The sequence below is a fragment of the Anas acuta genome, chromosome 1 (genome assembly GCF_963932015.1).
Source record: "Anas acuta chromosome 1, bAnaAcu1.1, whole genome shotgun sequence".
In the NCBI taxonomy this organism is placed as follows: domain Eukaryota; kingdom Metazoa; phylum Chordata; class Aves; order Anseriformes; family Anatidae; genus Anas; species Anas acuta.
The window spans coordinates 13,517,044-13,531,559 of NC_088979.1; the positions used below are offsets into that span (position 1 = coordinate 13,517,044).

Here is a 14,516-nt window from a genome sequence, read left to right on the forward strand (position 1 = left end):
GAGTACTGTGTTCAGTTTTGGGTCCCTTACTACAAGAAGGACATCAAGGTGCTCAGGTGAGTCCAGAGAAGGGCAATGAAGCTAGTGAGGGGTCTGGAGAAAAAGTCTTACAAGGAGCGGCTGAGGGAGCTGGGATTGTTCAGCCTGGAGAAGAGGAGGCTCAGGGGCGACCTTATTGCACTCTACAGGTACCTTAAAGGAGGCTGTAGCAAGGTGGGGGTTGGTCTATTCTCCAACATGCTGGTGACAGGACGAGGGGGAATGGGCTAACATTGTGCCAGAGGAGGTAGAGGTTGAATATTAGGAAAAACTTCTTTACTGAAAGGGTTGTAAGGCATTGGAATAGGCTGCCCAGGGAAGTGGTTGAGTCACCATCCCTGGAGGTCTTTAAAAGACGTTTAGATGAAGAGCTTAGGGATATGGTTTTGTGGAGGACTTGTTAGTGTTAGGTCAGAGATTAGACTCGATGATCTTGGAGGTCTCTTCCAATCTAGATGATTCTGTGATTCTGTGATATCAGTCTCCTATCAACTACAACAACTACATAGTGATTTTCAAATAAACTTTGATGAGGATGTTAGTCACAATTGATTCGAGATGACACCATACAACAAGAAACTGTTATCCCGTGCAAAATTCTAAGTGTTGTTATTGTCTTTAGTCACTAATTCAAGGATGGAAAAGTCACGTGTCATTGAAGAAAGTTATTCTAAATGAAATAGACCTGGCAATATATCCTTGAATGTTTGGAATGAATTTAATTTTAAAAAGTGATTAAAAGAGAAAGTAAGAAAAAAAAAAAAAAAGAAAGAAAGAAAACACTTGTAAGTACAAAATAAAAAGTAAGAAAGTAGAATTGTAAATAACATGTGTATAGAATTTTGATAGATTAGTATGCTACTCGGTGACAGGAAAGAGTATTTAAAAGAAATCAAACAGAAATGTGTATATGTGTTTCTCAGGAAGCAGACAGGGTTATGTAAAACAATGTGTTTACAAAAAAAAAAAAAAAAAGTATATTGTGTATAGTGCAAGATATTTGCTCAGCAGCTCTGGAAATACAACCATTTATTGATGCCGTTTATTTTGGTGATTAAATGTTGAAATCTGTATTTGAAAATCTTTCTTTTCATTTGTTACTTAAGGCAGGTTAATTGTTTGTTTGGATTTACCTGTTGCTCACCATTCTCTTACTCACCCTCCTCAAAGCATGTGGAGAGAGAATATGATGAAAAAAAAACCTCTTTATTAGAGATAAGGAAAGGGAGATCATTCATCAATTACTATCATGGGTAAATCAGACTCACCATAAGGAGATCAATAGAATTTATTGCCTATTATATACAAACTAAAGCAGTGAGAACAAACAGCAAGCTTCCCTCTCATCTGCCTCCTGACATGTCTTCCCCTTGAGCGTTGCACAGGAACAGGGCATGGGGGGCTGCAGTCAGTCCATGACACTTCATCTCTGCTGCTCCTTCACAGTCACTCCTGCCCCTGCTCCATGTGGGGTCCCTCCAACAGGATACCGTTCTTCCCAAACTGATCCATACTGGTTCTGTACCACAGGGTTCATCCGTCAGGAGCAAACTGCTCCAACACGGGTCCCACACAGGTGGCAGCTCCCCCCAGACTTCCTATTCCTGCGTGGGCTCCTCTCCACGGGTTGCAGCTCTGGCCCAGGACCTGCTCCTGAGGGGACTCTCCATGGGCTGCAGCCTCCTCCAGGCCACATCCACCTGCTCCACCAGGGGCTCCTCCACAGGTTGCAGCGTGGAGATCTGCTCCATGTGGGACCCATGGGCTGCAGGGGGACAGCCTGTCTTAACTACAATATTCACACTTAGTTCTGTGTTTTACCTTGATATGGTAGTATGCAGATATGAAATGCTGAAAAGGAGCATGCTGAAATAATTCTTGTGAGAATAGATGAAACGTGACAGACACAGAATGATTGTAGTTAATTAATCATAACCATCAACAACTGTAACCACAAACATCCCAAATATTATGCAATTAACATGGCAAATTGAATCATATAGCAACTCTGTAATTTGCAACATAATCTTGTTATTTTGATTCTGGATGTAAACATTTCATTTTCTAATTCACTTTTACCTAGTACTTCAGGATTTATGAATGCAGAAATCCTACTGAAATTCAGGGAGATGTTGTTATATGCAAATTCCCTTTTTTTCTTCAAGACTCTGGGAAGAATTTAGTTTTATTGATAGTACTGATGGTATTCGTTGGTGTTATTGAAACCAGGTGCAACAAAATGAAAAATATTTTAGGCTCCCAATATACATAAGACTTCTATGGTAACCTTCCATGAACTATTAGACAACATTAAAAATGAGTAGTTGGTCAAGAGAAAATTATGGAGGAAGCAAATCAATTTCTATTTTATATAACATATATACATAATCACAGGTAGTAGTGATCATGTATAGTAGTGAGTAGTTTAATTGAAAAGTAGTATTCTTTTTTAACAGGTACAGAATAGTAAATAAAGATTAATTATCTTATTTGCATTTATAAAAAGATGGGATTCACATAAGGGTACTGAAGGAGCTGGCAGAAGTGCTCTCCAAGCCACTTTCAATAATTTATTAACATTCCTAGCTGACCAGGGAGGTCCCAGCTGATTGGAGGTTAGCAACTGTAATGGCCAACTACAAGAAGAGCAGGAAGGAGGATCCAGAGAATTCTAGGCCTGTCTGTCAGTCTGCCTTGTGTTCCAGGGAAGGTCATGGAGCAGATAATTTTGACTGCCATCACATGGCATGTGATCATAGGACAAACAGGTGATCAGACCCAGTCAACATCTGTTTATGAAAAGCAGGTCCTGCTTGACTAACCGTATCTTCTGTGTTAAGATTACCTGCTTACTGGACAATGAAAAGGCTGTGAATGCTGTTTACGTGGATGTTAGCAAAGTATTTGATGCTGTCTCCAACAGCAGTCTCCCAGAGAAACTGTCTGCGCATGGCTTGGATGGATGTACTAGTCACTGCGTAAAAAACTGGCTGGATGACTGGGCCCAAAGCATCATTTTGAATGGAGTTAAATCTGGTTGGCAGGTGGTCACCAGTGTTACTCTCCATGGATCAGTACTGGGGCCAGTTTTATTTAATATTTTCATCAATAATTTGGATAAGGGGATCGAGTGCAAACACAGAAAATTTGTGGACAATGCCAATTTAGGTGGGAGTGTTGATGACCTTGAGGGTTGGAAGATTTGCAGAGGAATCTGTATAGGCTAGATCAATGGGCTGAGCTGAACTGTATGCCATTCAGCAAGGGGAAGTGCCAGGGGCTGCGACTGGGGCACAACAAGCCCAGGCAGCATTACAGGCTTGGGGAAGAGTTGCTGGAAAGCTGACCAGCAGAAAAGGACCTGGGAGTGCTGGTCAACAGCCAGTTGAACATGAGCCAGCAGTGTGCCCAGCTGTCCAAGAAGGCCAATGGAATCCTGGACTGGAATCCTGGATCAAAAACAGTGTGGCTGGCAGAACAAGAAAGATGATTGTCCCCTTCTATGTGGCTCTGGTGAGACCACGCGTCAAATACTGCATTCAGGTTTGGGCCCCTCACTACAAAAAGGCTGTTGAGTTGCTCATGCCCGTGCAGAGAAGAACAAAGCAGCTGGCGACAGGACTAGAAATCAAGAGTTATGAGGAGTGGCTGAGGGAACTGAGTGTGTCTAGCCTAGAGAAAAGAAGACCTCGTCATTCTCTACAACTACCTGAAAGGAGGTTGTAACAAGGAGAGTGGCAGTGTCTTTTCTCAGGTGGCAAGTGATAGGAGATGAAGAAATGGCCTCAAGTTGTGCCAGGGGAGATTTAACTTAGATATTAGGCAGAATTTCTCCGTGGAGAGGGCAGTTAAGCATTGGAACAGGTTTCCCAGGGAAGTGGTAGAGTCCCCATTCCTAGAAGTATTTAAGAGACATGGGTACATAACAATGAGGTATATGGTTTAGTGGTGGAGTTGGTAGTGTTAGGTTGATGGTTGGACTTGATGATCTTGAAGGTTTTTTCAAACCTAACTGATTCCATGATTCTCCATATTTCTTATCTCCACCAGAATAGATTATTTCTGTTATAATTAATTTCATTATGGTACCGTGTGTTAGCCCCTTTTATGGATTTGTAAATTGTTTGTGATAGGAAATTAAGAAAGTAAAGAAATATATTCTCTGCTTAAAATATAATACAGTTATGCATAGACAGACAGGTGAAGTATACACGTAACAGGATGTTACTACTATATAAACAATCTAGTTTGAATTGTTATAATCCCTAAAAATCACAGATATAAAAATGTCATTATGACAGGGAAAATAATGTTACTTTAGTTAATTATTCCTTTGCATTTTCTAGTGAAAAAATTAGTTCCAGGCTAATTAATCAATAGTCTGTACATTATAAATAATCCTGGAAGCAAGTTTGAAGAAAATTCTTCTCATCTTACAGGAAAATGCTCAAAGACCACCATTGTTCAGAATTTCTTACATAACTTCTTTTCTGAAGAGAAAAACAAAAACAAAAACAAATTCTTAGTATATTACACAGATTCTGAACAAAGTTTATCTAAGATATACAAAAATACAATTTCTGTCTCTTTTTTCTTCTTCATATATTCAGACAGAAATCTTTAAAATTTCTCCTGTGTTCCTCATCATTTGTTGGAACTGCCTCAAAGCATCTGTATAATTACCACATTATTTTACACAAAATCTTTCCTTAAAACTCTTTATTAGGTCTGAGACACAGGGTGGTGCACAGGTTTACAATACATCGTTTCTTGATATTCCCTGTTTTTCTCTTGTCTCTCATTACATACTTCCACAGTAACTTCTTTGGAGGTTAAAAAAAAAAAAAAAAAAAAAAGACTTTTTCAGGTTATGTCAAACTAATGATCCATGAAAGATTTAAAAAGCTTTTTGGTAATAAATAAAAGCAACAGCAGTGATAATAAGCATGATAGCTGTGAAGCACTTGAATCTGGCCCTTATTTTATCACCTGAAAGTCATATGGTAATATGATTTTTCAAAGTTCAAGATTTATGATTTTCTTATTATGTGTGGTGAGATTATTTTTTTGTCATGGCAGGATTTTTTTTTTTATTTTTTTTTTTTTGCCTTAGTCTTCTTTCTTTCACGCTGTTTCTAGCTACCATCTTCAGCATTAAAAGTTACTCTGAGGCCCAAAGACTGACTCTAATAATAAAGCTCCACCTACTTAAACTGCATTCCTATAAAATAATTGTATGTCAATGCAAAATGATATAGTAATTTCTTTGGACATCTTGGTATTCAATGACTGTTTTATTTAATTCCTCCAACTTAAAAGTTCCCTATGCAATCATACATGTCATTTCTTCTTAATACCTACCTTTCATTCTTCTATTGCCTGTGCTTATGAATTACTAAACACAACATTTATATTTCGTGTTGTTTAGAGTGTACAGTTAAGCAATGTTTTTTATTTAGATTATAATGGAATTTTTAAAAAATATGTTTTTAATGGAATTTCTTTCCCTGTAAACCTTACATTTTTAAAACAGATACAGTTCCAGCTCAAGGTTAAGTTCTTATTCCTGTCTTTCATATACAAGGCAAAGAAGGCTACTGTTTCTGCAGCAACAATGCAATGATTATATTTGTCCTTGGCCTGACAGATTTTTACTTTGTGTAGAGCTATTTTTTAACTTATTTGAAAGAATGTTTCCTGTTTTATACTCTTCTTTAGGTGTCCTTAGCATGTGCCTTTAATCTCTGCAATATATGCCATGCCCCTTTTAAACTCCATAATAAATTTGCACATAAAATAGTTTAAACTCAGAGAATCGGATTGGAAGAGGACATTGCTCTACATTTGTCAAATTTCTACTTTAAAAGTAAATTGATTGGTTTAAGTCACTGATAATGAACTACAGAGCCCTCCACAGCTTTCACATGAGGTCACCAAGCAGTAATCACCCAAATACAAGATTATTTTTAATTTTTGACTTGATCTTAGTTTTATAACAGTTAGTGGACAGTTATCTGGGCCACAAAAAACCTGCCCTTTTAATGTTTGCATCAGCAACACCCAACTGATGAACACAGGAATGAATTATCCCCCCTATGCAAAAGGCAAAGCACACTGGAGATGAATTGGAAGGATAAAAAGAGTTGAAGGTACTCCAGCTTTTGTATGAGTTCTGCAATGTAAGCTATCTTAACAGATCTTAATGTAACTGACTCTCCTTTTCCTATTCTTGTCCACACATGTATCATCTACTAATGGAAAAATACTTACTAGATCCCCTTTGTAAGTGATCCTTTTCCTCCTTTATTTAGTTGTTTATTTTGCTCCTCGTTCTGCACTGCTTTTCTGTTTCTTTGATTGCCTTGATATTTTTTTCATTTATTTTCCATTACTCCTTTCACTTTCCACTGAAGTGTTTTGTTGTCTGCTAGTCTTCCTTAAAAAGATACTCTTGCTGGAGTGAATGTCACTCTCCCATAATGCACATCAATACACATTTGTGTTCTGAGAGAAACTCATGTTTTAGCTCCTTTCAAAAGAACAGGAGTAGCCACTGCAGAGAGACACATACTTCCAGGAGATGTTTTGTAACAGAGACTTGAATGCTTTTGCCAAGCTTATAAATTCTGTCAAAGATCAAGGAATGCACTGAACTATTTACACCTGAAGTAGGACATCCAGAAAGTGTTACACCATTAGATTTAACGTCTTGTGATGTTCACTACATCTGGAATTTCTGTACTCTTTTTCTCCCATAGTGGAGACCACTCCCACGTCACAGGTTATTCTCTAGTGACACTGCACAAGATTTATTGAATTGCAATATTTACTTATTTATTTATTTAGCAAAAATATTATTGTGATACTCCTCCTCTACACATGCATACTCCATCCTATAATTTCTTTGCATTTTTGGCAGATATGTTGCTAATACTATTTTCACATTAGAAATGGTGACTGACTTTTTCAGAGGCAAATTTTGTGCCATTGCCACATGTGAGCATGTTAAAGAATATGTAAGCCAGGTAGCTAATACCCCAGAAACTGCTTTGAAAATACATTAAGTGTTATCTATGCCACTAGTACTGAGGTAAGTGTAAATAAATCTAATCTTTCTTGGCATAAAATAAACTTTTGTGGAGCACAAAAAAAAAAAAAAAACACATTTTCTTATCAACCAACCAAGTATATCATCATAATATGAAGGATACATTCATTCTGTTTGGGGCTGTCTGAAAGAGAGTTAGAAGTTTATGCTGTAGTAAGAATGATGTCATGATGTAGTAAGAACTGATAGCTGTAGTAATAGATATAGAAGTAGTAAGAACTGATAGCTGTATTCTGCCTCACTCTTTCTTTTCTTTTATTTCTTTTCAGAGTTTTTAGAGTGAAATGATAGGGTTTTGAATGTGTTTTTAATAACTGTATCTCTCTCATTTATTTATTTGTTTGCTTTCCCCCCCAATATATCCACATGTGAAATGTATGAGATTACAGAACATGTATAAAATTTCTCTTTCATTTGATTCTTCCATGCTGTACTTATTATTTCAACACAGGGAAACTGCAAGCATGAACCTTCCTGTGTCCTTCCTTTTAAGCTTCTGTATATTCATTTGTTTTACAACTAAATCTCTACTTTTATATCTTTGAATCCTTTCTTTTTCCCACTACAAACTAACAAGAAATCTAATTCTGAATTAACAGCCAAAAAGGGATGAAATTCAAACATTTCAATTTCCTTCCTTCTTTAGTCTGAAATTAACCAACCTTGAAATTGGTTGAAAAGAGAAGGAAATAAAAAAGAAAAGATTTATATATATATATATATATAATTATTAGAAATTAGAAATATATGTTAGTAAAAATGAAATTAATTTAAACTTTTACTTTGCCTCTGGAAGTTACAATTTAGATTTTACAAATTTCCTCTATTTCATGGTGACAGATTTCCAGGTTGTGCATCATAGGAAGTAAAAATTTAATGTTAATGATGAGAATATATAAACACATGAGACATAGGATTCCACACTGAAATTAAAATGTTATAGCTTCCAGAAGAAACACTTAAATTATCTTTTTTTTTTTTCATGAAATTAAAAAATATCTTCCAAAACTACAGACATGTAGAAAAATAATTTGATATTTCAAATTGATTTTGGAATTGAAATCAAAAGACTGAAGTTCATTAATTTTAAACCAGAACATTTCTGAAAACTCTGATATTTTCACATATACAACAGATCACAGAGATAGTCTATGAAAATAAATCTCAGAAAGTTTTCCTAGAAATAGAAAAAATCACTTCCTTGTCCTCCACTCTTTATATACATTGTAGAGAATCTGTCCTGATACTGGTATGAATTTTCACTATTGAACTGACAATATTTATATTTGTTTAGCTATTTAATTCATTGTACCAAGTGGTTTTATTTATTTTTTTCTTTTCGTTTTCAGAATGCATATAGCAGTATTTGCACTATGAGTTTCAGGTAGTCAGTAGTGCTAATGCTCTTATCTGGTGTCAGAGAAATACAAAATAGTGTTAATTTTTTGATTTGTTTTGTTTTGTTTTTCTCTCGATGCTTCAAAAGGAAACATTACTGTGATAGTATCTATTCCAACATATAGATAGATGGCTTACATGTTTCTCCCAGAGGAAAGAAAGTCTGGTGTCAGAACATCTCCTCAAAACTTGTTGAAACCATGACATATCAATTTGAGTTTTGTTTATGTTTTAAATTCAGTGAGATCTGTTCATGAATACAGTCTGGAACCTTGAAAGTACATGAGCAAATCAAACAGCATGCTTTAAGGCACTAATACGGAGAAGATTCATCACATTTTTCTGAGAAGGAAGGCTAAAAGAATAATTTTATGGAAATTCAGTGACATTCTTCTCACCTGAAAAATTGCCCTTGAAAAAGATCTTTGAGGACACACACTGTTTTTACAAGGACTTAGCAATAAGACATTTTAAAAGTTTATTATATTCCTAAACTGTGCACTAAAATAAAAGTTAAACTTTGGTTTGTTAACAGATAGCAGAAAATATTTGTTGATATATCTGCTTTCTTTTAGAAATATACAGAACTTAACACAAGCATACATAAAGTTATAGTCCCTAAGTCACATGACAATGGAAACCAGACATTTCCAAAGAAAACTTTTCACTGCAAGTTGTGCTCCCATACAAAACAACTGCCTATGCAGGACTATACCGGCCTCTACTTTCTAAATGTAAAATAATTATATTTGCATTCCTGCAGAATCATAAGGTGACATTTTAAATGTATTTACACCAGATTGTATTATAACCCATTGTGGTATTTTTCTAAAATACAAAATAATATTTAATTAACTATTGCATAGCAAAATTTTGTATAGTTTCTGAAGCCCATCCATCTTTTTCCTGTCCAAACATTATTAATGAACAAGAACCACTTATTTATGTGCCAAAGATACAATTTAAATGTATCTAAATGTGCCCTGTCTTTGGCTTCTGCCTATGCCTAAGACATCTTCTAAAAATGTGAATAGGCATTCTGAAAGATTATAACTCACTTTCTACTTAAAACTGTACCTATTCCACACTATAAAAACCATCAAAGTTCAATTTGTATTACTTCTGAAAATTGTTGAACTTCAATTTTATATCCTGCTAGGCATGGCACAAGTTGTGGAGCTCCAGAAATTGACAGAAAACTGAGTGTAGTTAAGAAAGTAATAATTCTGCTCAACGTAATCAAACTGCTCGGTGCTGCTTAGCTCATACCAGCACCTTGGTCTGCACTCAGAAATGAACAGGTCCATGAGAGATGCCCAAGCTCATTCTGTTTATATTTAGACACCTCATTTTGTGTCTGCTGAAACTTCTGTGTCCTTTTCAAAGATATCTGTGGGTACCACTAACTCAGTTATCTTCCCCTTGATCTACGTTAGAAATAAATGTACCTAGATCTGTGAGTGAATAGAGGCTTTAATAGAATCGCTGTCAATGGGGATGATGAAGGTGAAAGAATCAGTGTGATGTCAGAACTGCCATATTTGTTCTGCTACAGATAAGCATGCTACAGCATAGCTATCCACCTCAAAAGTGAATAAAGATCCAGTGTTCCCTGAGGTAAATATAGTAGTTGAACATTCTTGTTGAGGGTCTTTAAAGAAACACAATGAACTGTTCAGTACAGCACCCTACAGCCTCATTCAAAAGTTTTTGTGTGAAAAATGAAATATTCCTTATTCACCTGCTGGAGGGAAACTTATGGAGGGAAAATATATTTACCCACAACTGGATTATGCTTACAACACTGAAGAAACCAGTAGAAATGTGTTTAAGAAGAATAAAGCTATGGACAAGATTTGGGTTTAGCACCTATTTAGCTGATATTCCTGTCTAATCATTACAATGTTTTGTGCACTCTCCAGATGACATGTTAATAACAGTCATTAGTCTGGATGTTGGACAAGGTGTTCTCTCCATGTTCGTTTCTTTTTTCACTGTATATGAATGATTCCTACAGGTCTAAAAAGAAAAAAAAAAAAAAAAAAAAAGTCACAAACAGGATATTTAAAAAAGAAATAAAAGTACTATTAGATATTTTAAATTATATGTATATATTGTCTGATAGCTTTCCTTTAACACCATATTCAAGTTTATTATTTTTTTCTGTAACTAAAATGCTGTTATTGTTTGTGTTTGTGTTTTGTTTTGAATAGATCTGGGGAATTTTAGTGGTCGGACAAGAAGCGCTGTGTCTGTACGTGAAGGTCAAGGAGTCGTTCTGATGTGCTCCCCTCCACTTCATTCACCAGGTACAGTAGGTTGCAGCTTGTACGCACATTGGTTCTTCATATTATGGTTCATCATAGGATGCTCAGTATTGTTGATAGAATGTGCATTTGATTGTGGTACTTAAAGATGGAATATACACAGTTCTGCTGACAGTTTTGGAGCACCAGAGGAGTAATTAAAACCCATACACTACAAATGTCACTGAATAGCTACAAGATTTTGCCTGCAAGAATGTCTTATTCCCACTATAAAAGTTCAGTGTAGCAATATTCTCCGTACTATCAGTGGTTAATTATAGAATAATAGAATTATTTAAATTGGAAAAGAATTCTAAGATCGTCTAGTCCAACCTTTAACTTAGCACTGCCAAGTCCACTATGACACCATATCATTAAGCTCTACATCTAGACATTTTTGAAGACCTCCAGGGATAGTGACTCAACCACTTTCCTGGGCAGCTTATTCCAATACTTCACAACCCTTTCAGTGAATAAATTTTTCCTAATATCCAACCTAAACCTCCCCTGGTGCAACTTAAGGTCATTTCCTCTTATCTTATCAGTTCGTGCTTGAGAGAAGAGATTGATTCCCACCTTGTGGTAGCTTCCTTTAAGGTAATTGTACAGCATGATAAGGTATTCCCTGAGCCTCTTGTCCTCCAGGCTAAACAAACACAGCTCCCTCAGCTATTCCTCATAAAACTTGTTCTCTAGACCCTTCAGCAGCTTCATTGCCCTTCTTTGGACACATTCCAGTACCTTGATGTCCTTCTTGTAGTATGGGTCCCAAACACCGTATTCAGCTTCACCAGAGCTGAGTACAAAAATGTATGCTGCCTTAAGGTCACAATTTTTTTTTCAGATTTTAAAAATCTCCAAAAATTATTCAAAATGTCTGCGTTGTACAGTTGAATACAAATTGGCTTTTGTTTTCAGAAGTACAGCCATGATTTTGGTTGCTTCCAATTATTGTATAGCTTAGTTTCCAGTACAACACCATCATTGGTGAAATCCAGAAATATCACAAATCCCACAAAATGGCTGTGAATTTCCAAATTAACAATTGTTATCTTTTGGCCATCTCTGCTTTTCTGTCTTTTGAGTATATTGCCTTGTTATGGTTGCCTTTATAATCTATTTTTAAGTTTGATACTATAGTCTGTATGTGTAGTGCATTAGGAACAAGCAAGAGGAGTTAAAAGCCTTGCGTCGGTGCCAGAGCTAAAACATCAGTGGTACTGAAAACTGGTGGGAAGAGTCCTGTGACTGGTGTGTTACAATGGACAGTTACAGGCTCTTCAGATGGGACAGGCAGAGCAGGCAAGGTGGAGTGCTGGTGCTGTGTGTAATGGAGAGGCTAGGCTATATAGAGATTGCAGCTGGCAATGACACTGTTGAGAGTCTCTGGGTAATGATTAAGAGACAAGCAAGTAAAGTGGATGTCATTGTGGAAGTCTACTATAGACCACCAAGCCAGGATGACAGGACCAGTGAATTAATCTTTAAGAAACTAAGAGGTTCCTCTAGGTCAACCACTCTTGTGCTTGTGGGTGATTTCAGCTTGCCAGACATGAACTGGGAAAACACATACAGCTGGTACAAATAGATGCAGGAGATTCCTGAAACACCTTTGAGGATAACTTCTTGGTACAGGTACTGAGGGAGCTGACTAGGAGAGGTTCCCCTCTAGATTTGTTGCTTGTAAACAGAGACAGTATTGTGGGTGAAGCAGTTATCAGTTTCCATCTTGGCCCCGGTGACCATGAAACAGTAGAGTATAAAGTCTTTGGTGATATGAGGAAAACTGCCACCAAAACTTCAACCCTGGAAATGGGGAGAGCAGACTTCAGGCTGCTGAGGTTCCTAGTAAGTTCTGCTGGGAAATTGCTATTGAAGTCAGTGAGATCCATCAGTGCTGGTGAATTTTTAAGTACCACCTCTTAAGAGAACAGAAATAGTCAGTTTCAAAATGTCAGAAGTCAAGAAGGTGGGGCAGAAGGTTGACTTGGCCAAGCAGGGATGTTCATAGAATTATAGAAGGGTTTAGGTTGGAAGAGACTTTAAAGATACTCTCATTCCAACACCTCTTTCTATGGACAGGAACACTACCTGCTAGACCAGGTTGCTCAAAGCCCTATCCAGCCTGGCCTTGAACACTTTCGGGGAGATGGGCTTTCCATAAATTTTCTGGGCAACACTTTCCAGTGTCTTACCACTCTTAGAGCAAAGATTTTCTTCTTTATATCTAATCTAAATCTACCTTTTTTTACTTTAAAACCATTAATCCTTGTCCTATCACTACAATCCCTGATAAAGAGTCTGTCTTGTGCTTTTCTGTAGGCCCCTTTAGCTATTGGAAGGTCACTATAAGGTCTACCCAGAGCCTTCTCTTCTCCAGGCTGAACAACCCTAACTCCCTCAGCCTCTGTTTGTAGAACTGCTCCAGCCCCTTGATCATCTTTCTGTCCTATTCTGGACTCATTTTAATATTTCCATGTCCTTCTTGTGCTGAGAGCCCCAAAACTGAACACAATATTCCAGGTGGTGTCTCACAAGAGTAGAAAAGGGGAGAATCATCTCCCTTGGCCAACACAGGATTTGGTTGGCTTTCTGGGCTGCAAGTGAACATTGCCAGTTTGTTGAGCTTCATGTCAACCAACACCCCCAGGTCCTTCTCCTCAGGGCTGCTTTCAATCCATTCTCCATGCAGCCTGTATTTGTGCTTGTGATTGCCCTTATCCAGATGTAGGACCTTGCAATTGATCTTGAACTTCATGAATTTTGTACAGGCCTGCCTCTTCAGCCTGTCAAGGTCCCTCTGGATTGCATCCCTTCCCCTCATGTCAACCGCACCACACAGCTTGGTGTCATCAGCAAATCTGCTGAGTGCATTCAATTTCACTGTCCATATCACCAACAAAGATGTTAAATAGTGTCAGTCCCAATACTGACCCCTGAGGAACACCCTTCATCTCCACCTGAACATTGAGCCGCTGACCACAACTTCTCAAATATGGAAGCTTCATCAGGTTAGATGCTATGAAAAGGTCCTTCACTGAGTGGGTGGTCAGGCTGGGAACAGGGGTGGAACAGGCTACCCAGGAAAGTGGTCATGGCATCAAGTCTGTGGGAGTTTAATAAGCATTTGGACAATGCTCTCAGACATACAGTCTGATTTCTGTGTGTTTCCGTGTGGAGCCAGGGGTTGGACTCGATGATCCTTGTGGGTCCCTTCCAATTCAGGATATTCTATGTTACTACAATTCGATGAATTGAGTGCATGATGTTAAGGTTTAATGAAGATAAATAAACTGGGAAGAAGAAGTAGGTACAAAAAGTGAGAAACAGTTTCATCATGAGAGCTAGATTCCATTTCTCCAAACAAACTGACAGTGTAAAGATAGATGGGCAACGACAGAGCAGTAGTCATACACCTAACACATGTCATTCCAACAAATGCACCTTATATATCATCGAAGCATTTGTAAATTTTCCCTAAAATTATGCCGTTAAACCTATATTTAGCCAGATTACAATTCAATGTTTTACTGTGACAAGCACATTGCTTTTGATTGTGACAAACTATTATCTTTCATTTTCATCAGTGGGTCAGCAAAAACCCTGCTGTGGAAATTCCTGTGCTTACAAAGACAATGTTCAGCTGCTTTTGTTTATATTGTTTG

At 37.3% G+C, this 14,516-nt stretch overlaps 1 protein-coding gene across 2 annotated transcripts in view; it reads left to right on the forward strand.

The window, feature by feature from the left end:
• The window catches only part of CNTN5 (contactin 5), a 686,534-nt gene that overhangs the window by 471,349 nt on the left and 200,669 nt on the right, over positions 1–14,516 (forward strand). For both annotated transcript variants that reach the window (XM_068669732.1, XM_068669723.1), the window contains exon 7: positions 10,759–10,854. In XM_068669732.1, coding sequence (XP_068525833.1) covers positions 10,759–10,854 — 96 coding nt within the window. The remainder of the gene's footprint in view (positions 1–10,758; positions 10,855–14,516) is intronic.